A 26,931-nucleotide genomic window follows, 5' to 3' on the forward strand; every position below is an offset into this window, starting at 1 on the left:
CGCCTCAAGTCATATAACAAATATCTGTAAACACCACTTACCAGATCTGATCCTCCAATTCCTATATTAACGACATCAGTAATTCGCTTTGATGTGTAGCCAACCCATTTACCATGAATAACTTGATTAGAAAAATCTTTCATGTGATTTAAAACTGCATTAACCTCCGGCATTACATCTTTCCCTTCAATAAGAATGGGGCTATTCGAACGATTTCTAAGAGCTATGTGGAGAACAGCCCTATCTTCAGTGAAGTTGATCTTATCGCCTCTGAACATCGCATCACGGGATGTTTCGACATTCCTGGCACGGGCCTAGAATATTTACTTTGTAAACTTTCTAAAATACTTAAGAGTAAACTTCGAGAAACTACTTAAAAAACTACCTTCTTAAACCAAGTTAGCTTACGAAACTAAAAACCGATAGTATCTATAGGGCAAAAGTTTTTTAAACTTTCATAATTCTAAAGCTTTCATAAAGCTAAAACTTTCATAATTCATAAATCAATTTGTTTCAGCTCACTCACATTACCTGAAGGAGAAAACACCTAGGACAGGGTTGCCACCACAACAAAATAAAAATTACCAGTTTTACACCAAGGAAATCGCCAAAAATCACCAGTTTTTCACCAAGAAAATCACAAAAATCACCAGTATTTCACCAAAAATCACCAGTTTTTCACCAAGAAAATCACCAAAAATCACCAGTTTTTCATCAAAATCACCAAAATCGGTGGTCTGTAATGATAGGCTTCACACCAAAAAGACACGTTGGGTGCCCTGAACCAAGACATTATGTTTTTCAAAGGCTATTGCTCAAGAAGAAACAGAATTCATACCAAAAACTGGAATTCCAATCAAAACTCAAATTGTGACCCTAAAATCCTGTTTCTGCACATAAGCAACCTTTTTATTTATTTAAATACTATTTTACTTTCCTTTGTCTTTACTTTGCAAAATATTTTCGTTTTTCTTTTTTCCAGGTTTCCATTCAAAAGAATTACCACAATAATTCTGTTTCGTCTTCAAGTCGAATTCTACAGTGAATGCAAAGCAAAAAATGGTAATACAATATAACTGGCCAGAAACAACAGTGAAAAAGAGCTTGAAAATGGAATAAGGCATATTTCCTCTCTTTGTCTTAAGATTACTTGCCAATTGCAAGAATAATAAAACAGAACACCTATTCTAAAGTTAGTTCAGCCCAAAGTCCAGCAAGCACAGGGAATATGGATGATTCGAATCTCGTCTATAATACAAGTATAAAGGCCAATGCAGGAATCTCAGACTTAACTTTACTGTAGCATCAACAATAAAACATTTCTAGCGAGGCTTGTCCCATGTCAACATTCTCCACATAAGAAAATCAGATGAAAAATTGGCTTTTAAACTTCTCCCCTCAAGAGTTCATTTACTTTAATGCCAAAGATTAATTTCTGAGCGAACTCCCATCAGAAACCTAGCTACGCTGAGCCTAATCTCAGTCCTGATAAGGGTGAACTATACACGTTTATGTATGTGTTATAGACAAGTAGGTTTGACAAAAGCCTAAGGAAACAAAAAAAAAATATGGCAATTTCTATATTTAATGTGTTCAAGACTAAAAACAAAATATATGTTGCGTTCAAAACCTAGTATCTTTTCCTCCCTTTCCCTGAGACTGTCAAGTCCCTTGGAAAAAAACCTATCCTAGGCTGCTGAATCTATGTTCATGTAGGACTATGCTTCATTTACCTGATTTTTTTTTTTCTGAGCCTCAATCCGTTTATAGCACAACAAAACAAGACATGAAATATGAAAGTCACTGATTATTTCACATCAGTAAGACAGTGAAAACCAATCATGCATGGAATGTCAACCACTTTTGTAGAAAATCACCAAATTAAATGAAAATCACCAAATTAAAAAAGAAAATCACCAAAAACCACCAAATTCAAATAAAATCACCAGTAGGATGAAAAATCTCCAGATCTAGTGATAAATCACCAGTGGTGGCAACCCTGACCAAGGAAGGAGTTTCCTCAGCTTTGAATCAGCCCTAACTCTGTTCTGCACTGCTTGTCCAACTGAAACTATCTCCTAGAGATTTATTCCTTTAAAGCCATCTGTGAATTCCTCCAAGTAAGGATTCAACAGACATTTAAATTGCAAGGGATTAGCAACCTCCTGAGCACCCATTAGAGGTCTACCGCAGGAAAATGTTACAATAGTAATAAAAAGGGTAGAATTTCTGGCTATGGCAAATAGCCAAAAATTCAGCATTTCCCTCACTTCAACCAAAAAATATATGGAATTTAACTTCGTTCACTATCATAGTGGTATAGTCCAAAGGTTGGTACCAACTTGCACGAGTGAAAACTGGCGCTAGCAAAACAAAAAACCACTAACGCCATCAAGCGTTTGGCATTTCTTGGTATTTTTTCAGTTGAACAATAAGGCAAAATTACTGTAATTTTTGTAACTGGTAAAATTACTGTAGTAGTCTGAGTTTGGTCTGAGGAAAATACACATAAGACGCATGAGAAAATAGCAAGAGACGCACAAGCTTAGATGACATTTGTAATTTCTTTTGGTCAGCCCTAGCACCGATTTAAACTTACAAGTTGTCCAGACTCTTTGGTATAGGCTACTATAGCACATATAGAAAAGATCTGACCCTTCGCATATTTAAATATTTGTTGCAATTTTTCCATATCTTACTTCTTATGACATTTTAAAGATTACCCCCCCCCCCCCCAGAAAAGAAACAAACACATATATATATGCCAGGCTACTATGTATAAGAACATGCATATAACCCTTAAGCCATCTATGCGCTTAAACTTAAACCATAGGCAGGGATAGTATATAATCATCTAAGTGTGAATCATCTAAGCTTCTATGATTAAAACATTCTCTTTAACATTAAAACTTTTTCTTTCCTGATATCGATTTGAAGGAGTACCTCTGTAAAATCTTAGGGCTAAAATGAACTTTTTATCTATATTAACCTCCCCTCAGGCAAATCTGCTGATGGTCCGTAAAGGTTTAGCCTGTCATTAGGCAATTGTCATGATTCATAGCATATTCTAAAAAACATGGGAATTTCCTCCTCAAAAGAACTATTTGAAGAAAGGAGTAAAAACACAGAATGTAGAAACATTTTTCATTAAAAAAAAATCCAGGGGCTCAAAACTAGGTGTCATTTACTAAACCTAACAGTTTTTGGGGCGTAACAATTGTGGAAAAAAAAAGATTTGACTAAGTGAGTAAGAAGTATAGGCACAGCGACTGTTTAGAAAAGAGGGGGGTTATACTTTTAAACTAAGAAATATATACTAAGAAGTATATTCCTTTAGCCCAGGATCACTTTTTATTGAGAGGGGGGGGGATAAGCAGTTTCAACTCAACATCGGATCCTTCTTGTTATTATTTGAAAAAAACTACGTTTTCTAAAGAGTTAAAGAGGCTGAGTCACAAGTTCGAACCTTAAAACGTACAGGGATTAGAAGGTACAGTTGAGGGGGCTGCCGCCCCCAAAACCCCCGCTTTCGCAGCCTTTAAATAAAAACAAAAATTTTTAAACTGAAAGTAAGGAGCGACATTAAAACTTAAAACGAACAGAAATTATTCCGTATATGAAAGGGGCTGTGCCCTCCTCAACGCCTCGCTCTTTACGCTAAAGATTCTATTGTTTAAAAAAAAGAGTTGCGAGAAAGTCAAACTTTAGCGTAAAGAGCGAGGCTCTAACAGGTCGAATTCTGCTTCGAATGAGTCCTCATTCACCCGGATCAGTTGCCAACTGTGGCCTGTAGGCGTGGCTAACAAGAAAAAAAAATGAACTTTAAGTGGTTATATTTGGTTCTTGGAAAACAGGGAAGGAGTAATGAGATGAAGTTAAAGTTTTGAGGGTAATGTTCCAGACCTTAGAAATGCACAACCATCAAGTTTCAAACTCATTGGACAGCGTTAAAGGGGGGCTGTGGTCGGAGGGTCGAAACTTCTGGTTCACTTTTACCCATGAAGATAAAGTCGGAGGGGAGTGAAATTTTGCACGTTTCTTAGTTTGAGCTTGGGCTACAAAATGCGATTACCGCTGTCTCTCTGCGACCGCTAGGACCGGATATCGCTTAACATTGTGGTGGGTCGCCTCTTTATAGAGGCACAAGTGTGCCTCCTTGATAAAGCAGCATTTGGTATTCTCATAAGAAGACTACATTCACTCGTTTGTTAACTCTGGGTAAACCTTAACTAAACAAATTTTAGTAGTAAATACAAATTTGGTAATTTTGTTTAAATTTTTGTTTTACTACCTGTTTTAGTGTTAAACAAATAAATATTTTACATTTGGCTTAAAAGTCTGAAATATAATATTAGTATTATAATTATTATCACTACTATTTATTAAATTTAATACTATTAAAAAATTAAAATACATATTATTATTATACTAGCATCAAATCGTCATAAATAAAGAGTTAAAATACATATTAGTATTATAATGATTACTATAACATACCAGTTCAAAAAGGAGCTTCATGACATCTTCATTGATCCTGTTTTTTGAATAATCAATAAGGACATCTCCGTCATTTGGTGTCTGTAGACGAATGCTGTGGAGATAAAATTGATATTATTGTGTTGATGCAACAATATTACTAAAATTTAATAGGCATTTTTAATATAAGGATTTTTAGTCAATTTAAACTTAATCTTTGATCTCCTTTACCTATGAATTACATTTCCAATTTTATGAGTTCTTGTTTCGATTAATTAAAATACGAGATTAAGTGCAAGAAATACAGAAAGTGGTAACTAAGAAATAACACAGAAGCTTGCCTCCATTTTATACTTGGCAATATGTCTCCTGTCCTCTGTTGCACTTTGCACAGCTTGGAATCATTTTTCAAAGAATCAAAATCAAACATAAAAGTCTACATTTTTACAAACATATGTTGAAGGCAGTTCCACTATGCTTTACCCCAAAACCCCGTTAGAGTTCAAATATACCCCAATTTATATATTTCCCATGTCTTTTCCCGTTTTTTGCGCGTGTATAGCTGTGTTGGCCTCAGGCGGCCTGATGATGTGGTGAGGTGTTAGTAGTAGTAGTTTTTCTGCTTCCTGATTTCGTCAGCGTTGACTCAATTCACGGGTACGCAGGTTGAAACGAGAGTAGGAAATATATAATTTGGACGTTAGGGGAGTTGGGAGCAGAGTATTGTAGAAGCACCTTCAAAATGTGTTAACTATAATTTTTCTGCATATTATGAGGTAAGAATTATTTTCTTAAATTGTTTTCGTCTCAATGGCCTCAATTCTAGGGCTCAGAAAAAAAAATCTTAGATCTAGGGGAAAATAAATGCCTCCCAATTCGCGATTGTCACAACTGATTTAAAAATTTTTTTTTAGTCAGACCACTGATGTCTAAAACCTTAGCACCTTGATTAAACAATATGTCCGTTTTTTTCACTCAACATTGTACTAAGATTTGACATTTTTTGGAAGAAAACGCTTAAAAATGAAATCTTTGGACTAAGATATTGCATCTTTTGTCGTTTTTATGCAAACGTCTTTGAACAATCTGGTCTGATCAGCGGTCTGAGAACAATGATGAGCATATCAGAGTTCATCTCATCATTGTTCTATACGGCAGAAAATAGACGTCCTTCGCACTTTTTGCTAATACCAGTGAGCTGTAGGATCTTAGAACAAAGATGAGTTAAAACATATAATCGTTGTAGAAAGATGCAAGATCTTAGATGTAAGATCTTAGTGCTAAAAAACAGGCCTAAAAGATCTGGACAGAATGATGCAAGACAAGAAGTAAGACAATGGAGTAAGAAGTAAGTCTTAGCAGCAAAACAATGGTCCCATATAGCAACACAGCTTCCTGGGTTAGCGAAAATGTCTTTCTGCTATAGTTCTGCTTATGATTAGACTACAAGATCTTATTTCTTTAGCTAGAAATGATTTTTTAAAGAAAATAAGAGGAGCTAGAACTTATTTCCCAGGCTACTTTAACAAAAAATCAAATTAATTTTCTTCTGATCAGTGATAGGACTTTGGTGGGAATATTATTAATGTTTTGTGACAGAGAGATTTGATTATAAGCCCTTTTGACTGAGATTAGAAGCTCCAAGATGTTTGATTAAGCCAAAAATAAAAATCTAAGCAATAAGACCAAAGACTAGAGAAGCAAGATCTTAGCAGCAAACATTAGGCTTACTGATATAACAGAACAGCTTCCCAGGTTAGAAAAAATTAATTTCTATCTTTATTGAAGATTTTTAAACCATTCAACTGGTTTAGCTTTAATTTGGTAGTCATCTAGTTTATACCCTCTAATGAACTAAATACTATAGAATTGAGGTAAAATTCTGGCTTCGGGGCTTTTGGCCATCTTGGAAAGTGGTTGAGTTAATTGAAAGAAACTTTCAGGAATGAATCTCCGATCTATAAATGCCCCAGGAAGGTACTGCCAAGCTACTATGCCAACCCTTTTCTTATTTCTATGCCTTAAGAGATAGCATACATATGACAGGTTCAGACCTATTTATGGTTTAATAAAAAATGTTACCTTTATATTCAGTTTAAAATCTCCTTTTCATTGGTTGTAGTTTTTGAAAAGGAAATTCCTGCTATTTCTTTAGAATTTTAATATCAATGATTTTATGCTAGATATAAGAAATATATTTACAGATCTTTAAATCCTTATAAATTGGGATTGAGGAAAGGAATGAGGCCAAAACCCTTTTCTTGTGCCCCTTTCAATAACAGATCTATTTAGCAAGGTTTTACTTTTAATGATACCGCAACTACAAAAGGTCATCAAAGGTTGATGCCCTTTGGAGGAAGAAGGAGTGGAGGTAGGTGCTTGAAAATACCTTCCCAGGCGATTATTAATACTCACCTAGCTAACTAAGTTAAAATTACTTTAGCTACTTTTGGCTATCTTGGAAAGGGATTAGATTAGGAAAATGACACTTCCAGGGATGGGTTTACAGGCTAAAGTATGCCCTGAGAAGGTATTTTGAAGTACCTTTCTCCACTCTTTCTCCCTCTAGAGGGTCCTGACCTTCGATGACCTTTAAAAATCTGTGTGTTATCAAAGTGAAACCTAGCAAAATAGATAAATGAAGTGCAACAAAATTGTTTTCAGCTTCACAATTTTGCTTAATCCCAATTTATAAGGTTTTAAAGATATGAAAATACATTTCCAAAATTTTGAAAAAAATATTGATATGGCTTAAAATTTTACTCAAATAAAAGGAATTGCATTTTCAGAACTAAAGCCAGAGTAAAAGAAACTGATAACTGAAAATTAAGGTAAAATGTTGTTTTGTCAAAATTTCAATAGGTATAGACCTGTCATGTAGGCAAATTTCAGAACCCTCTAGAGAGAGAAGGAGTGGAGGTGGGTACTTCAAAATATCTTCCCGGGACATACTTTAGCCTGTAGACCCATCCCTGAAAGTTTCATTTTCCTAACCTAACTGCTTTCCAAGATAGCCAAAAGTAGAATTTTACTGCTAACTAATTTACAATATAGTCAAAAGCCCCTTAGAATTTTACTTAGTAATGAAATTCTTCATTACTTTCCAGCTCAATGTGGTTCAATCCCACTTAATAGGGCCATAATGAGAGAAAGGTTGAAAAGAATAGGACATCATCTGCAGATGAAGGATGACAGACCAAAATTGTCCTGGTTGACCAACTGTTTACAGCCAAGCAAAAAGTAAGTTCATCCCAAATGGGGTGGGAAGAAGCAAGGAAAAATTTTAAGGAAATGAAAACTTCTTGGGAGGGTGTAAAAAGGTAGGCTTTAAATAGATTGGGTTTGAGGAGTATGTCTAGCAATGTTGGCCATCGGGTGGCTTGGTTCTGTAGAAAGTTGTTAGAAGCAGTAGTAATGAAATTCTTAATTCATCACGTATAGAAAACTTATTGTTTTTTAGAGCTGGTTCCAGTTTAAGGGCATACCATCTCTCTCTTAATGTCTAGACTATGTTCAAAAGTTTGCTAGTTTTATTGGTTTATAATATTTGTTTTTCTTGTTTTGTTTTTTCACCATTTTTCCCATGTATAACAGGCCACTTATTTTGTTATTTTTTTCATTAACTTTTACCAACAATTTAATGGTGTCAACTTATGCAAATTTAAGGCAGGGGCAGATCCACGATTTTTTTAGGGAGGGGCACAAAATAGGTTGATCCAATGAACTTATGTTAGGAGCAAGTTTAATTAACACAAACTTGTGTTAATCAAGTAAATTATACTAGTTTAGACTACACTAGGGGGCGCCCCCTGGATCCGCCACTGATTTAAGGGTGTGTGTGTATTTTCCAAAATACAGGGAGACACATTTTTTGTTTCTGTTTTCAAAAAAAGGAATGTTTCATTTTTTGTTCCAAAAAAAGGTTTTTTAAATATCAAAAGGTATTTTTCAAAATGTGGGGTGGGTGGAGGGGTGGAATCCAAGTGGGCACATTTCCCCTACCTTTAACTGATTCATAATGCAAAATGCTAGCCCTTTTTTTAACAATCCAATGTTCTAAAATCTTATGTCCTTTGATAGAAATGATTTTTTTTTAAATCTACAAGACTGATCTTATTTATTAAGCTGTTTTTTTGCATCTTTCATTGCTTTACTCTGATCAGTTGTCTAAGGGCTTGTACAGTTCTCTTTCAAATGTTCTAATTGATAGAAACATTTGACTTATAGTTAAGATCAGTAAGCTGTGAGATATTTGCACTTTGATGAAGCAGAAAATGAAAACCTGTACAGAAAGAAGTAAGATCTTAGATTAAGAACTGATGAAGCAAGAAAACAGTGCTAGAACAAATCCCCCTCCCTCCAAAAAATCATCACCTTCATGAGTATGCCTACAGACTATGGCTATTTCTGGGCATTAGAGGAGGGAGACGGTAGGATTCATTTCAACTTTAACTTGAAAAAGCAATAAATATAATTTTATGAATAAATTCAAGTAAGAAGTTTTGTTATTGAAGTATTGAATCCAGATGAGGTGATAAACCAGATTGTTTCCTTGATATTCTCAAATTATAGATGGCAGTTTGATCCCTTTCAAGGTTATCTCCTAAATTTTCTTTTCACATCCCAATCCTTTGGTAAGCTGTTATAGCCTAGTAATAGGCCTATATATATATATATATATATATATATATATATATATATATATATATATATATATATATATATATATATATATATATATATATATGTATATATATAGGCTATATATATGTATATATAGGCTATATATATGTATATATATATATATTTTAAATAGCACTTGTGAACCCTCTAATTATGATAGCGCTAGACTACTAGCCCAAGCAAATCCACTTCTCTTTAAAAATCAGAGCAGTTCAGAATGAATAAAAGCAAGTTAGGCTAATAAGAGGCTAGTTAGTCTAGATTAGGTTTAATCACAAGGAATATGTTATTCCTAAGCTTAAAATATGCGTAGTTGAGCTAGGCTAAACCTAGTCTTGAACATCATTCAACTACAGGACTAAGCTAGATCCACTTCTTGAAATTGTTTGAAAAAGGTTGGCCTACCTTGGCATACTTTTTAACATATCAATAACCCATTTAAACGACATTTTAAGCCTAGAATAATATGTCTTACTATTTAAAGTGATCCTTAGCTACCAAGAAACCTAAACAAACCCATAGACTAGGATAGCAAGGAGTGGTGATATCCCATAGCTTAAATAGTTATCATAATAGCTAATTTGTAGCACCATAATGACGTAAATCAACCATATGCCTAAAACCTAGCTATGCCTATGGCCATGCTTAGACTAGCCTGAAGGACAACCAAGGTCACGGACAAGAAATTAAAACTGGCCTATTTAAGCAGCATAGATCTACCAAAAATCATACCTGAACTTTTCAAACCGCTTGGGGTCCTTCTGAAATTCCTCACTAATATTGATTTTTGAACCATTTTTGTCAAAATAGGCTTGAAGCTTTTTCCAAGCAGATTCTTCAACTAGAAATGCTTTTCCATCCATGTCTCCTTTGCGATTGAACTTTTCTATCGGTTTGGACGCCGTAGCGGTTGTATTGCCCATCTCTCAAGGTGCCTTTCAAATCCCAAGGGGTTAACAACTTCCGTAATTCTTTAGATATTCCTAGGTTTAAGAATATGCATAAGTTCTGTAAGTTAAAGGCATTTTTTAAGTAAATAGGTTATTATACGGGAAAGTACAGGTAATATCTGTCACTTGATCACTATGGTTAAAGATGATATGGTGATTACCTCTATTTGGAAAGCTAGCAGGTTTCTCATATAATCCAGGAAATGTGTGAATATTATAACCACGTAGCCCACCTTGATGGTTCGCTAGTCTTCCGAATTTAAAAATAAGTTGTGGATTGGACCCCTATATTTCAAAATGAAGGTGAAAAACTCCAAAGGTACGATTTAAGGGCTGGAAAATCCCCAATCCGGCTCGTGCATAGAAATTAAGTTTGAAGGGCCCCGATTCGTCGAAAACTGCCCAAAATAGGTACATGTATTTTTAATGAACAAATTCTAGACTGCGGATTTTCCAGGAAGGATACTGCCCCCAAGCATCCCTCTTTTATATTTGCTTCTCCCATATAGCTAATTTATTAGTTTTTTTTTCAACTATAACTTCATAATTTCCATCGATATAGTTTTGTAACCTAGGTATAAAGGCGGGGGTTTATTTCTGAGGGGGGGGGGTCAAATTTTCCAAAACAGCTGAGATGTCTGAAAAGCGAGAGAAGCCCATGAAAAAAACATTATTTTAGGGGGATGGCGTAAATCCTCACTTACTGCGACCCCTTTTTACATTTTTTAAATTGTATGTTCGTTGGTAGCAATTTACGGATAAAGGGGGGAAAATGGAGTTGAGGGGTTTTCACCCTTTCAGACCTGAACATTGAAGGAGTGCTTGAAAAACTCCGACACCTATCAAAAGTAATCAATGTAACCTTAGTTTCAACTTAATTTCAATATCAGTTATTTTTTCATTCGCAACTGAAATGAAAATAGCTCCTATCAGGTCACCTTAGAATAAAAAGATTAATTTTATTTCATATAGAAATTCATAAAGCAGTTTCTGTCTCCATTCAGTGAAAACGGATCCTTATATTTAGTACAGAGCATTCGGCTAGTTGTATTCTTTGTACATTTATCGTAACGTCAGCATCCATTTTCTGTGTCGGTTCGATGGCCAGCAGTGTTTTATCACACCGATTCTAACGGCATACCTGCTTATATAGTTTTTGTTTTTCACTTTGTAGGAGCACTGACAGAGGGTCGACCAGCACGAGGACTATTGACAACTCCTGACGCTATCAAGGATCTGCAAATATCCATCATGAAGTACATAAAGGACATATGCTGCTTACCAAGGTCTTCGCATTCTCGCCTATGTAGAAGCCAAGCATTATTCACAGCTAAGTCAAGGAAATAATACACTATCCGCATGTACCATTTCTTGGACCGTATGTCAGTGTGGTAGAGCTCCAGAAGCATATCAGACAATTATACGCCATCCATTGACTTGTTGTACTCATGGACAACACATGGTTGATCTACCTCGACATGTCTACGAGTACGTCCATCCCACCTTTGACACTGGTTGATTGGAGCTACGGCACAAAACGATAAAGCCATATGCACTGGTTTATTGGCAAGCCCCTTCACAATGGAGACTTTTGTGTGCCTCTCAATCCTGTAGTCATAGCTTCTACGCCCTTTCTTTTTCAATGATACATCACTTTCCGAAGTTGAACCTTTCATTCGATTACTCCTTATCGTCCCACATGATTCAATCGCGTGATTGGTGTGTAAAGTCTGAATAAGGTCAATAGATGTGCAAAAATTGTCGAAGTACAGCTTGAAATTCATTCCTCGTGGCACATTGTCGATCAGTCTAAGGACAACGTCAGCACCCCAGCCCCAAAAGACTAGCCGGAACTGAGCCTTTTGCTGTGTAGATTTCTAGGTCATAGACAATTCCACTCACACCCGTTCTCGTAAACATTTTGACACCCCATGAATGAGGCTTATCTTTCGAATACTGTTTGAAACTTAGCCGACCCTTGAAGGGAATCATTTGTTCGTCTACACTTTGTCTCTCCTCTGGCGGTACGCTTTTTTAGATTTTTTTTGAGTTTGTTATACATTGGTCTGATTTTGAGCAGCTTATCAAGACCATTTTAATAAGGCGGGATTACCACTCAAACTTCATTGACATGAAAACACTGCCAAATCATGAAAATACTGTCACGGTACATATCTTCAGGGATTGGGGTGTATCGGAAAGAGTGCTCCCAATGCATCTTTATAGCTGATAACTTTACGATACTCATGAACAACTTTATTTCCCTGAACTGGTTTATCTCATGCTGGATCAGCTTTAGGGCAATCCTAGCGTTAGTATTCCTCTGTGCGTGCAGATTGGTTTGGTCAACTAATCCAGCAACGATGCTATCTGTGATGAGTTCTAAATAAATCAATGGGTAAGTGAATTTCTGTTGCTTTCGGGAGGGAAGCTTTCCATGTGATATCACGGGGCTCAATTTCTTTTCTTAGCCACTTGAATTCGTTTGTGGCATCTTGGTTTTTCATTGATGTGGTGGGGATGGTTGCAGAAGGAATAGGTGACGAGCTTGTCGATTGAATGGGAGACGGTTGAGCTTCAGTAGTGGGGGATGTAGTGGCTTCTCCAGCATCAAATTGGTCATCTACACCCGTAAAAATTGCGAAACAGTTCAACATGCTAAGAGGTAAGTCTTCTGTAGGATCGTCAACCAGCTGAACAGACTATAGGTTGGTATATGTGAAGCTGGCACCTGGTGGTTGGATTTCATAGTGGATCAGACTCGTTGTCACTATCACACATTATTTCCATCTCAGACTCGCCGTCAGGTAGCAAAACCATCTCTGCAGCTCGCTCTTGGGTGAGCTTCTCTCACGTTTGCTCCTCTTCTTGAAAACATTTTCTTCCTCTTTTCTTGGTTCGGAGTTTTCACCGGAATAGAAGAGGCTCGCTGTCTCTGGAAGAGAAAATTGTGATCAGAACAATGGTGTATGGGTGCTTCTGCTTCGTCAAACTAGAACAATCAGAATGAAGTGCTTCACGAATAAAAAAAAGTGAAGCAGAAGAAAGAATATAGAGCACAATCAACAAGTAAAAACAAAATAGTATATGAGAAGCATCCTCAAAAGCACCTGTCTCAAAACCTAAGGTTACCATATGGTAACCGTAAAAATAAACACAAAAATAGGGGATGAAGATAAAACTAAATTAAATTCATTTATACGCAAAATAAGTGTATAGATTTCAAGGAACAAAATAATATACAAAAATCTAAAAAAACTGACATGCATCATTTTCGTCCTTACTTTTCAAAATCAGCTAATTTCGCTTTTTAAGCATGGCAAAATAACTACTGTTTTCCCTGATCAGCTGACGACGTACGGGGCCATCTAGAAGAATAAAAAGTATTGCAACACGGAGGGCCGAATTTCCGCTATCTGACGGTTTTTAACGTCTATAACGGTATCTGAACCATAAAAGAAACGAGGTCCGTGGACGGACTGGTTACCATCTGGGGAATTACGGAATGAAAGGTTTAATTGCCTCTATAAAATTCGAAAAATGTCCCTATTGAATATTTATTGTTACTTTCATTAAAAAAAAACTGGAAATGAAGAAAACACACCCCACCCCGCCTAAATCTTAAAAGTACCTTTGATGTATCACATAAAAGTGGGAATATATATATATATATATATACATATATATATATATATATATATATATATATATATATTATATATATATATATATATATATATATATATATATATATATATATATATATATATATATATATATATATATATATATATATATATATATATATATATATATATATATATATATATATATATTATATATTATTACTTGTTGTATGTTTTTTGCTATAATTGTTTCTTTAATTTCTGTTCGTTCTAAGTTTCATGTATTCTTCAATAGTAATTTCTGGTTGTTTTGAGCTTGGATTTTAAAAGGTATTTGTATCTCTAGAGCTAAATTTTAAAATGGTTTTTAATTTTCATTGAAAAACTTATTTTTTGGAACGTTTTTTTCATTAATTTTTATTTCCTTATAATTGCAAAAAGTCTCAAGTTTTTATGGCATGGGGGGGTGCTTATTGTCCAATTATTCTTGACTTTAAAAAACGGATCTAGAACTTTCAATTTAAATCGAATGAAGCTTTTTTCAAAGTCTATACGATTACCTCTTTGATAAAAACCTTATATATAAACACTAGGCAGCTTGCATAACTTGTGGACAGCGATTGACAACAATGAATGGATTGAAAAATAGTTCCAATAAGAGGGTTTAGACAATTTAACTTGCTGACAAAAAGGGATGTCGACTGTTTAGAATTGACCTTAATAGGATTATGTGTACCAAAGCAATTTTGTACCTGTCACAGATTGTGTATTTCAACCTTATAATTGGATAATTATAATAGATTTCCTATGTTTTCTTCCCATACAAAACCCCTTCCCATAAGTTATAAACCCCCCTTAACAAGTTATGGCCCAGGGCATTACTTACAACGCCTACCCCTAGGCCCTGGTGGGCTGTGTCGACACCGGAGATTTTGTTATCAGAACTTTGAACTATTTTAACAAAATGTCTATCTCAAAATTTTTATCTGATGCATTTAGGGCGTGGTGGACGGAGAGGGGCTCGTTGCCCTTCAATCTCTTTTGACTCTGAAAAAGTGAACAAGAACTTTCAATTTTCAATCAAATGAGCCCTCTCTAAAGTTTATACAAGCATCTCTTCCACAAGGAATAATATGAAGGATTCGGAGACTCCTTAATTTACAACCCTTGCCCTGAGGGCTTTGGCGGAGTTGTAATCCTCAAAGACCTAATTTCCAGAACTTAAAACTACGTTTAATAAAATGGCTGTCTTAAAATTTTGATTGGATGTGTCTGGGGAAAAGGTGGGCGCGAGAGGGGGGTTAGTTGCCCTCAAATCACTTTTGACTGTTACAAAGGTCACTAGCCCTCAGAATTTTCAATCGAATGAGCCTTTTTGAAGTTTCTACAACGCTGCCTTCTATAAAAACCTTTTATGCCCCCAGGGCATAACTTAAAACCCTTGCCCTGTGGGTTGTGGGGGATTGTCTTCCTCAAAAACATATTTTTTATCTGTAAATCAACTACGCTGAACAAAATGTATATATAAAAATTTTGTTTGGATGTGTTTGGGGGAATGTTGGGCGTGGGGGGGGGCTAGTTGCCCTCCAATCACTTTTGACTATTAAAAAGGGCAATATCCCTTTGAATTTCCAATCGAATGAGCCTTTTTTAAAGTTTCTATGACAACGCCTTCTATAAAAACCTTATATGCCCCAAGGGTACAACTTAAAACCCTTATCCTAAGGGTTGTGGGGGAGTGTCCTCCTCAAAAACATATTTTCTATCTGAAAATCAACTACGCTGAACAAGATGGCTATCTGAAAATTTTTATGGGATGTGTTTGGGGAAAGGATGGGCGGGGGGGGGGGGGGGGGAAGGGCACTAGTTACACTCCAATCACTTCCGACTATTAAAAAGGGTACTAGCCCTTTAATTTCCAATCGAATGAGCATGTTTTGAAGTTTCTACGACAACGCCTTCTATAAAACCTTATATGCCCCTAGGGCATAACTTAAAACCCTTGCCCTGAGAGTTGTGAGGGAGTATCCTCCTCAAAAATATATTTTCTATCTGAAAATCAACTACGCCGAACAAAATGGCTATCTGAAAATTTTAATAGGATGTGTTTGGGGAAAAGATGGGCGTGGGGGGAAGGGGGCTAGTTACACTCCAATCACTTCCGACTATTATAAAGGGCACTAGCCCTTTAATTTCCAATCGAATGAGCATGTTTTGAAGTTTCTACGACAACGCCTCCTATAAAACCTTATATGCCCCCAGGGCATAACTTAAAACCCTTGCCCTGAGGGTTGCGAGGGACTATCCTCCTCAAAAACATATTTTCTATCTGGAAGTCAACTACGCTGAACAAAATGGCTATCTCAAAATTTTGATTGGATGTGTTTGGGGGAATGATGGGCGTAGGGGAGGGGCTAGTTGCTCTCCAATCACTTTTGACTATTAAAATGGGCAATATCCCTTTGAATTTCCAATCGAATGAGCCTTTTTTGAAGTTTCTATGACAAAGCTTTCTATAAAAAACTTATATGCCCCAGGGCTTAACTTACAACCCTTGTCCTGAGGGCTGTGGGGGAGTGTCCTCCTCAAAAATATATTTTCTATCTGGAAATCAGCTCCGCTGAACAAAATGGCTATCTGAAAATTTGGATTGGCGGGGTTTGGGGAAAGGCGGGGGGGGGGGGGGGGAAGGGGGCTAGTGACACTCGAATTACTTCCGACAATTAAAAACGGTACTAGCCCTTTAATTTCCAATCGAACGAGCCTGTTTTATAGTTTCTACGACAACGCATTCTATAAATACTTATATTCCCCCAGGGCATAACTTAAAACACTTGTCCTAAGGGTTGTGAGGGAGTTTCCTCCTCAAAAATATATTTTCTATCTGGAAATCAACTACACTGAACAAAATGGCTATCTCAAAATTTTGATTGGATGTGTTTGGGGAAAGGATGGGCTTGGGGGGGGGGAGGGGCTAGTTACACTCCAATCACTCACGACTATTAAAAAGGGCACTAGCCCTTTAATTTCCAATCGAATGAGCCTCTTTTGAAGTTCTACGACAACGCCTTCTATAAAAACCTTATATGCCTCCAGGGCATAACTTAAAACCCTTGCCCTGAGGGTTGTGGAGGAGTATCCTCCTCAAAAATATATTTTCTATCTGGAAATCAACTACGCGGAACAAAATGGCTATCTCAAAATTTTGATTGGATGTGTTTGGGGGAATGATGGGCGTGGGGGGCCCTCCAATGATGTTGCCCTCCAATCATTTTCGACTATTAAAAAGGGCACTAGAACTCTCGATTTCCAATCGAATGAGCCCCCTTTGAAGCTTCTACGACGACCCCTTCCGTATGAAGTGCCTCTGGGAAAAAAGAAATAAATAAATAATAATAATAAAACATTGGAGCCGTATGGCCTTTACTATTGGCAACGCTACAGCGTTGCGTCTGATTTTAGTGTGATTACTCAGGCGAAACTGGATTTCATCGAGTCAAGAATGTAGCTACCCGTAATACGACGCATCACGAGATGAAAAACAACGAAGCAGTATTTGGAATTATTTAGTGGTTGGCCAATACAAGAGGGAAAATGCTAATAAAACAATCATTACTTAATAATAGGCAGAAAAATTGCAGTGATCAGATAATCCAGGCGCTTCCAGCTTCATTCACTTTTTCCGACTTTGTTACAGTTTTTACAAATAAATAAATTTTTGCAATAGTTTTTCCGTAAGTTGACTCTTATCAACAAATTACTTTAGCAAGAAACAAACAAGACAACGGCAAAAATCGGCGGGAAGGACAGAGTCGGCCTTTAGAAAATTCATCATAAAAATTCATTTATTTATAAAAAAAAATAAAGAAAAACAAGAAAAAGCAGCCTGGAATATCTATTGACTACAATTATCCTACATATGATGAAGTAAAAATGTTTTATTTTTATTCTGGAGAGACCAACCACTAAATAATAATAATCCTTTGTTTATGCCCACTACAGAACAAAAGAAAGGTAGCGGAGTAAATAATAAAAAAAAATAGAACACTTCACACAACTACATTACAAACACAAAATTTAAGCAAAATCACGCATAAGCTGTGTCAGCGGGGGGAAATAAAGGTGCGTCAGGGTTTTGGCGCGAGCACGGCTTTCAATTTCTTCGCATTTTGCGGTAGGATCAATAATTCTAAACCTTCGGCATAAGGAGGTATTGGACGTCCAGGGCACGATTCCTAACAGATATTCTGCAAGCTTAAAGTATTTAGTACGAAGTTATCGTCTTTCGAACTGCGTAAGCAGATCAAACAAAGGGGAAATGTAAAGACAATGCGGTGTTACCATTGCGTTAAAAAGTCCCGCCAGAATCCGTTCGCTCACAGTATTTTCCAGAGCTACCGCTTTTGCGTATCCGGTGCACATGTCTCTATATGCCGAGGACGAAACCAGGCCGCGCAGTATCTAATGTCAGATCCGTACTGAATTCCGAGATACTTAGTTGTCACTGATCGAGCTACAGCAGGGCAAGAGTTCTCGCGAGAGAGCAAACCGAAAGAAGAGTTCTCGCGATATCTGTACCGTTAAGAACTATAAATTCTTTCTTAGAGGTATTAACACGGAGTCCAATATCTTTCTAAAGCTTAAACCAGCAGCTCAAGATTTTCTTTTAAAAGCGACAGCGAGGTACTTAACAAAAGGAGATCATCTGCATACGAGATGAAACTCAAATCTACACCATCAAGAAAGTAACTACCATGGATATGCTTAGCAGCGCTGTAAATTGCCGCATTAAATAAAACCGGGCTAATTGCTGATCTCTGCCTGACTCCTTTCTTGAGATGTGTTTCTTCTGATAGCACAGTATAAAGTTATAGCAGTAAGTTTACCGCAGATAATTTCTGGCTCTTCATTCTCATCTCGGCGCGAGCAAACAGCTCCTCCCACTTATTCTTGCATTAACGCGTACAAACGGCTCCTCTCATTTGATCTGCCATCTGCGGTCCAATAACCCTGGAACACGTATTTTGGCAGAAACTTGGTCAAAATGCTTTTGAAACCTACTTGAGACTTCGAAACCTACTTTTAATTCCTAATTACATCTAATAATAACATTGCACTACTAATTACCAATTTTCATATATGTATTGGAATAAATTAATTTAAAAATTAGTTTCTTCAAAATTTAGTGTTCCAACGTTGAAGCCAAGTTTCGCGTTCAAGAGAAATCTGACTTGTCTACCCGTGAAAAGATCTAATGTCGCTTATGTTTCTACGTTCTCTTGAGCACTCGCACCTCGGTCCGGGTTTTTATAATGGGTGAGATAGGGAAAGATAATACTGACTATAATTTATATACTGTGAAGAATGGGTACAGATCTTCCTTCACGTTCCATTATACCGGTACAAACTCGAATAACACTGTTATTACACCAAGAATGCTGGACCTTAACTATTCTGGGATCAACCCCATTCTCTAGAATAGTCAGAAGAAACTGTAAGTGGAAAACTGAATCAAATGCTGCAGCTATATCGACACTGCACATGTAGAGAGTTGTCTTTGACTCGGTTACTCGCCTGAGAATCTTTTTCATTAATCTATGTGCCGCTGCACAACCATGACGAGCCTTAAAACCAAACTGCTTAAAACCCTTAACACAAGACCCGACTAGATGCGGCAGCAGAATTCTTTCGAAAACCTTACCAAGAACTGAAGAAACTGTTATGGGGCGAAACGAGGAACATATAATTTTGTCACCCCCTTGTTTCTGTGTATTAGTTGTTTTTCCACAACAGAAATTCTATGGGGCCATACCAGTGATCAGACACATAAAAAAACATAGTGCAATCAACTAAAAAAGAAGCTTCAAACCTAACTTAAGGTGCTCACTTTTAATTTTTTCAAATCCCATTGCTTTCCCTTTTTTCAATTTCATAACAACAGCTATCAAACAGTTCGTGGTAACGAACTGTAAGTAAGGAGCCACCCGGCTCAATAGTAAGCGAAACTCTAAAAAAAGGAATTTTGATACCAATAGATACATCAGAAGAGTCAGATTTTTACGCTAATTTCAAATATATAAGTTTCATCAAGTTTAGTCTTACCCATCGAAACTTACGCGCCTGAAAAAATTTGCCTTATTTTAGAAAAAAGGGGATAACAACCCCTAAAAGTCATAGAACCTTAATGAAAATCCCACCATCAGGTTCAGCGTATTAAAGAATCCTATTGTAGAAGTTTCAAGCTCCTATCTGCAAAATTGTGGAATTCTGTAATTTTTTTTGCCAGAAGAAAGATCACGGATGCGTGTTTATTTGATTTTTTTTTTCCAGAGGTGATCGTATCGACCCAGTGGTCCTAGAACATCGTGGGAGGGCTCATTCGAACGGAAATCAAAAGTTCTAGTGCCATTTTTAAGTGACCAAAAAATGTAGGGCAACTAGGCCCCCTTCCACGCTCAATTTTTTCCCAAAGTCACCCGATCAAAATTTTGGGATACCCATTTTACTCAGCATGGTTGAAAAATAAAATAACTATGTCTTTGAGGATGACTTAATACCCCACAGTCCCCGGGGGAGGACTGTAAGTTATGAATTTTGTCTAATATTTACATAAAGTATTGGTTATTGGGAAGTATACAGAGGTTTTCAGGGGGATTTATTTCTGTTAGTGGGGGTTGGATTGGGGGCTAAGTGGGAGGATCTTTACATGGAGGAAGTTTTCATGGGGGAAGGGACATTGCTATGAAGGGGGTGCTAGATTTTCCAGAATTTTTAACAAAACCATTAGAAATTAAATAAAAAAAAGCAAGTTTTCAACTGAAAACTTTTCAACTGAAAACTTTTCAACATCAAAACATAAAACGAACAGAAACTATTACGTATATCATTGGGTTCACGCCCTATTCAATACCTCGCTCTTTGCGCTAATGCATTTTTTTTAGTACTTTTATAAGAGCTATTTATTCTAATTAACGGCCTATGTAATTAAGGGGTTATTCTTAAAGAATTGGAAAAAAATTGAACTTTAGCGTAAAGAGCGGTGTATTGACTAGGGGGGCGAACCCGCTAATATACGTTATAAAAAATTTTGAATATAGAAGTTCGTTACGCAAGTTAATTCGTAAGTTACGTATATTTATTACTAATAAAAACACTCGTCAATAAAATTAAACAACTTTCGAGAAAGCCATTTAGCCGAAAGAAAAGTAAAATCAATATGCAAATTTCGTTATAATTATTCACGTACGGTGAGCCAAAATCAAATCCTGCATTAATTTAAAAACGTTCAAAACTAAATAAAAAAAAACTTTTTTTAACTGAAAGTAAGGAGCGACATTAAAACTTAAAACGGCCAGAAATTATTCCATATATGAAAGGGGCTCTCCCCTCCTCAACGCCTTGCTCTTTACGCTAAAGTTTGACTATTTCTCACAGCTCTATTTTTTAAAACAGTAAAAAACTTAAGCGTAAAGAACGAGGCGTTGAGGAGGGGACAACCCCTTTCAGATACGGAATAATTCCTGGTCGTTTTAAGTTTTAATGTTGCTCCTTACTTTCAGCAAAAAAAAAATTTTTTTTTATTTAATGATTTGACCAGCACTCACATTGATTAAGCTACGGCGATTAGGGAAAACCTGTACTGAGGCTGGAAGTCTTTTCTCACATTCCGTATTAAAGGTTAGGTTCACGGATTCATACACACTCAGGTAGTGATTTTCCCACTAATCACTGGATATTTTCACATCGCCATCAGTACTCCGTTTCTGTGACTTTAACAGTCGCCACAGCTTTTTGGGTTAATCTGACAGAGTTGTTGATAAAATTTCAATATTTCGCACTTGGAGCTTATTAACTATTTGACTATATCGCTTTTTAGACTCGCGAAATAGCCGGAAAAGCGTCCCGGATCTAGGTCCACCTTGCGAATTCCATTTCCGATAGCACTGTTTGGCACGATTTTTTGCTGCTTTTACTTGTGGGTTTGACCATCCCGAATTTCGCGTGCCAGGACGAACTCTCGAAACAGGTACAGCGTAATTCTGTGCTACTTTCATACAATGAATAAACTCCTCAGTAAAAATATTAAGCCCAATTCGGTCTTCACAACAGCCGTGTTTAAGTAGCTGAAAAGGGATCTTAATTTTTGAAAGCACAGAATCTAGAACCGTTCTATATAGCACAAGATCAGCTTTACCCCAATCATCACGAGTGTACCATTCCGACTTTCTAGCCTGTTTGGGGGAAGCCCTACTTATTCCGAGATGTATGCCAAGTACATTAGGGCCGTTCTTTTACTCATCTTTGCGCTAAGATCTTACATCTTGTAACAAAGAACGCTTAAAAGTGAAATCTTAGCACTAAGATCTTACATCTTATAGCGTTCTTTGGCAAACGTCTTTCATCATTCTGTTCTGATCAGCGGTCTAAGAACAATGATGAGTATATCATCAAAGTTCTCTCATCATTGTTCTATATGGTAGAAAGATGGTGTCTTTCACACTTTTTGCTAACATCAGTAAGCCCTAAGATCATAGAACAAAGATGAGTTAAAAGAACGGAAATCTTTGCAGAAAGATGTGAGATCTTAGATGTAAGTTCTTAGTGCAAAAAAACGGGCCTATTATATAGGCTTTATATGGAACCATTAGGGGGTGGGGAGGGGGTGGAGTAAATTGTCATAAACGTGACTATTAATACTGCTACTACAACTAACAACTCACTACAGCTCCAAGCCAAGTACAACACAGCCGCGCTTCACGCCTGTCAACCCACCTGAGGCCAACATAGCTGTGTTTGCTCCTCCTCTATCCCAATCTATTCAAAACCCCCCTCTTTACATGATTATTTTTCGGTAAAATAACCTAAAATAAGGGACCAGACAGTACTACTCTTTTGTTTTATTGTTTACTCTTCGGAAGAGCTGCTCTCACCTAATGGTATCGAATGGACAAGTATGTAGCATTATAAAATGGGCTACAAAAAGGAACAAAATCCGCAAACCCTTGATGGTTTTGGTCAGGGCCGGATTTAAGTCTTTTGTGCCCCTATGTCCAAGCGATTTACGGTGAAATCCCCCAAAATTCGGGATGGTGGCGGGCCCTGAACAGAAGGCAAGTGATGAGCTAAAAGTAATGCAAGAGAGAGATGATACCGAGCTCTCAGTTGCCATTCTTGGGAGATATCTGACAGTTTATAAGCAGCTACGGAATTGCTGTCCAATGTTACCAACCCGGTACAATTGTACTATTTTTGGTACAATTTAGAAATCCTGGTACAATACGGTACATTTGAAAAATTTTTGGTACAATCCAAATTTTAACGTCGTTCACATCTTGTGAGTTTTCCTGTAAGAGACTCCTTCTTGTGACTTATAAAAATTCAGCAATGTATATGGCTATATTTGTCGTAACCCACAATGAGCCAGTGAGATTTTAGAATTGCAAATCTAGATGGAATTGAAAGAGCATCGAATTTTGAGACATATAGCGACTTGATGGTTGTCTAGATAAGTCGTTGTAGTTCGAAATTTGGAGGAGTGGGATTGCTTGACTTTATTCTTCCTTCGTAAAGTCTTAAAGAGACCAAGAAGCCGAGGAAGGCCACTGTCATACTAAAAAACATGCTGTCAGCGGTTTTCAAAGCTTACTGTGCCTTTCTGGTGTATATTTCGAAGTATATCGAAGACCTAAACAAGCAATTTCAGGCAGAAGAGACCCAGATTCGTCTTGTCTGTAATCGTTTTTCTGAAGTATACATGACAATAGCATCCCAATTTTTGTTGCCTAGTTATACCAAAGAAAGTGATTCTCGTCTCATAAGCCCACATGACACCAACTAGTATGTCGATGTCAAGAACGTGGAATGTGGGGGCCGAGTGGAAGTGATTTTTGCCAAAGAAAAGGTATCTCTATCTGCTGAAGTTGTGTTTAAAAAAGAGTGTGGGAAATTTTTGATCGTGCTCTGTGATGATATGAGAAAGCGTTTTTTCAACTCCAAGTATTCATCGGTAAGGAACTTCGATAGGCTTCCTCCTATGCTATGGGAAGAGAGTAAGATGAGCCAAACCTGGCACCAGTTCAGGCACAGTTTCCGAATTTACTGATTGACAATGATCTGGAAGATATTCTCCAAGAGTGGAAGAGATTACCCTTTTGCTCTGATCTTGGTACTTCGATTGACTCAGATCCAGCCGTGTTTTGAACTCGGGTTTACAGGCCAAAAGATGTGAATGGGTCAAAACGTTTTCTTCTGCTCGGGCGTTTCACTTTAAGCCTACTTATTGTCGCACACGCTTCAGTTGCTGCTGAGTGATCTTTCTCAGCTGTCAATCTGAACAAAACCAGCATTGACAATCGTCTCGGTTTCACCACCTTGAACAGGCTTCTCAGTGCAAAACGGATCGTCTCAAAGAACTGCACACCACCCTTGTAAACGGTTCTGCGTTGAGAGGGGAAAAACTGTGGAAGGGAATATGAAAAAGCCTTGCTGCAAGAAGAAACAACAGAAAAAATTACCAACTAGCCCAAATGTTCCTTTTTTTTAATGTTACAGTTTTATTACCTTTGTACGGTTCAACTTGATTTTTTGTGCAATATAGTAATTAATTTAGTTCTGATTAGTAGAATTGACCGAGAACTTATGTAGGATAACCAGTGAATTATTCGGTCAACGCGTAACTCGCCGGTGAGTAGCCTAGTCCATGGACCCATGGGAATCTATGCTGTTTGCCATGTTCATAACATGATTGCTGATATTTTTTGTCTGTAGCTTCTGGCGCTCGTTACTCATCCTATAGGTTGATTATAAGTTGTTGACACTACGTTATTGGGCTTCTAACTTTATGCATTATTCGCCTTAATGCCCAAAATTCCGAAAGAAAGGATTAACCCCAACAATCAGATTCGAGAACGCTTTCAGAAAGTTTTAGTGATACCTTCTTCTAAAATGCTTTTAGCGGTTTGGGTCTGCTATTTCGTTAAGCTGAGAAGGACTATAAAAGCATTCTTCATATTTCAGGCTATGAGGTTGCTACTGACGTTGGTTTATTTTTCCTGCTCTTGTCCTAGAACTTTTTCTCAGTTTTCAGCGAAATCAATTGAACATAACTACCGGCGAGCATCGCAAAGCGACGCGAGCTGCGAATTTTTAACCTACAGTTCAGATGGGACAAATCAATCTCTTGTGGTACAACTTTCGTCGGAAAACTGGTACAATTTATCTGATACAATTTATCTTGCAGTCCTGTTTTAAAATCACTTTTCTGTGAATAGGCAGCGCAGTAGCAAAGTGTACTTGACGTTTTGACGATAAATTACAGAAGTCCAGCCCATGCTTACTGGGCCTATTCGTAAATCCTGGCCTGGTTTTGGCTATTTTATTTTCGGAATCAGCATTACTTTTAATTCCTAATAGTTTCCCACGCCTTTTGGCGTTATCCATAAAGGAGTCTTCTTTCCCTATTTGATTTTTATTCTTTATTTTACTTTCCCCTATCTTTTACCGCGCCTTTTTTAATCTTAACAATCACTTTCAACGAAACATAAATTAAGCTGCGCAGAAACAGAAAGATGAACTGCGCGAACACTAGTAATTCATCTATTACTGCACCTTTTTTCTTTCTTTCTATTTTAACACTAAAAAAAATGCTAGTCGTTAATTCTATAATTAATTAGAAAAAAGCCATTCTGTACTTAGGTCGTTAAATGAAAATAGAATGTAATCCAAAATAATAATTGACCACAAAGAAATTGGCTGATGTTTAAATGAACGCTGTATCGAATTTCATTTTTCCGCTCTAAAGCCCAAAGGTTGGTCAAGTACAAGGACGTTATATTACGTGAGTAGTAGATTATTCAGTGGAGGGGTTAGGGTAGAGCAAAGATTTAGAGAAAAAAAAATGAATGGTACGAAAACAAAAGAAGTTATTGCAATCACGAGATATTCGGGGTAGGGGTACGGGGCTGAAGATCCAGTGTACATGGTTATCTGCTGCGAAAACAGTCTTTTTAATTTATTTAATTTAATAAAGTATTTCGTATGATTGTTCACACTTTTGGATGAATGTCAACCCTCCGAGCATTCTTTCTGGCTGCACCGGGTTCAGTGTGCCCGGTCTGTTGTTCGTGGGCATTGTTGCCACTTTTTTTTTATTAACTTGGCATATAGTTATTAAGAATACAGTTTAATTCTTATCTTTTTCTTAAAGGAGATTAATTGTTGTTTTCTTTTCCAATATTTTCAAGCTTCATTACCGCTTTCTAGCCCGAAGGATATTCACAAGGCTGATTAGTATAGATAGTGAAATTTGAAGCTATTTTATAATTCAATGTATATCCTACCTGTTTCTTGAATTAGGCATAGAATATTTTCACTTTCATTTCAATTAACATTGGTTAACGCCCATGCAGAGTCGTGTCCAGGATTTCTTAGGGGGAAGGGTTACAAAAGGATTTTTGAGGGGATTTTTATAAAAAAAAAAGTAAAAAAAAAACGCATTAAAAATTTGTTCTTATTCATTTTTTGTACACTTTTAAGAGTCAGACAAACATTTCGGTGGGGTTAAAACCCTCTACCACCCCCCCCCCCTACATACGTCCTAGCCCACGGGACAGTTTCGCCGAACGTATGAATAACAGTAATGCCACGTCAACTCGTAGTGGTTTTACCCTGTCTGTAAAGCTTGAACGTGGTAGGGTAGGGGCTACAAGACTGTGGCTCTAGACCCTTTTTATGGTAATAAGATATTTGCTAAGGACAAGGGTTAAAGCCATGATACCTTTGGAAAATATTTTTTGTTGCAAAAGGGGACCCAAACAGCGATCAATTATCTATATACCAAGAAAAGTGGCAAGGTAATGGCCCCATTTCTGGAAGACTTTGATTCTATCAGTCACTATCTTATCCAAGTTCTACAAATCACTGGCAAACAACACCTCTTTTTGCTTTTTTCCCAATTTACTTTTTTTTTTTGAAATTTTGTTTTGTTTCAAAGTCTAAAGATTTCTTCTCGAAAAGACGGGTGGCCTTTCCAAATGGCAACTCACATAAAATTGTCTTCTTCTCAGACACGACGGGTGGCCTTTCCGAATGGCAACTAAATCGGGGTTTACCCGATTTTTACAGGTATTTACCTGTAAAAATACCTTAACAGGTATTTTTTAGACTAATTTCTGGGGGGGGGGGGTTTCAACCGTAAA

General features: G+C 36.9%; 2 protein-coding genes across 4 annotated transcripts in view; one reads left to right on the forward strand and one right to left on the reverse strand.

The window, feature by feature from the left end:
- The window catches only part of Pgi (glucose-6-phosphate isomerase), a 40,373-nt gene extending 30,249 nt beyond the window's left edge, over positions 1–10,124 (reverse strand). The window contains exons 1-3 of the mRNA XM_089102743.1: positions 9,892–10,124; positions 4,498–4,591; positions 42–314 (exon numbers count right to left, since the gene is read on the reverse strand). Coding sequence (XP_088958869.1) covers positions 42–314; positions 4,498–4,591; positions 9,892–10,082 — 558 coding nt within the window. The 5' untranslated portion in view covers positions 10,083–10,124. The remainder of the gene's footprint in view (positions 1–41; positions 315–4,497; positions 4,592–9,891) is intronic.
- The window catches only part of LOC148942546 (MTRF1L release factor glutamine methyltransferase-like), a 203,306-nt gene continuing 185,133 nt past the window's right edge, over positions 8,759–26,931 (forward strand). Inside the window, exon 1 of one of the 3 annotated variants that reach the window (XM_089102749.1) lies at positions 8,759–8,772. The gene's annotated coding sequence lies outside the window, so the exon portion shown is untranslated. Of the gene's footprint in view, positions 8,773–9,064; positions 9,111–24,762; positions 24,943–26,931 lie in introns of those variants that run through there. The other 2 variants (XM_089102747.1, XM_089102748.1) reach the window with 2 other exon arrangements.

Source organism: Artemia sp. Qi Xiang Cuo, chromosome 16 (genome assembly GCF_049724085.1).
Source record: "Artemia sp. Qi Xiang Cuo chromosome 16, ASM4972408v1, whole genome shotgun sequence".
NCBI lineage: Eukaryota > Metazoa > Arthropoda > Branchiopoda > Anostraca > Artemiidae > Artemia > Artemia sp. Qi Xiang Cuo.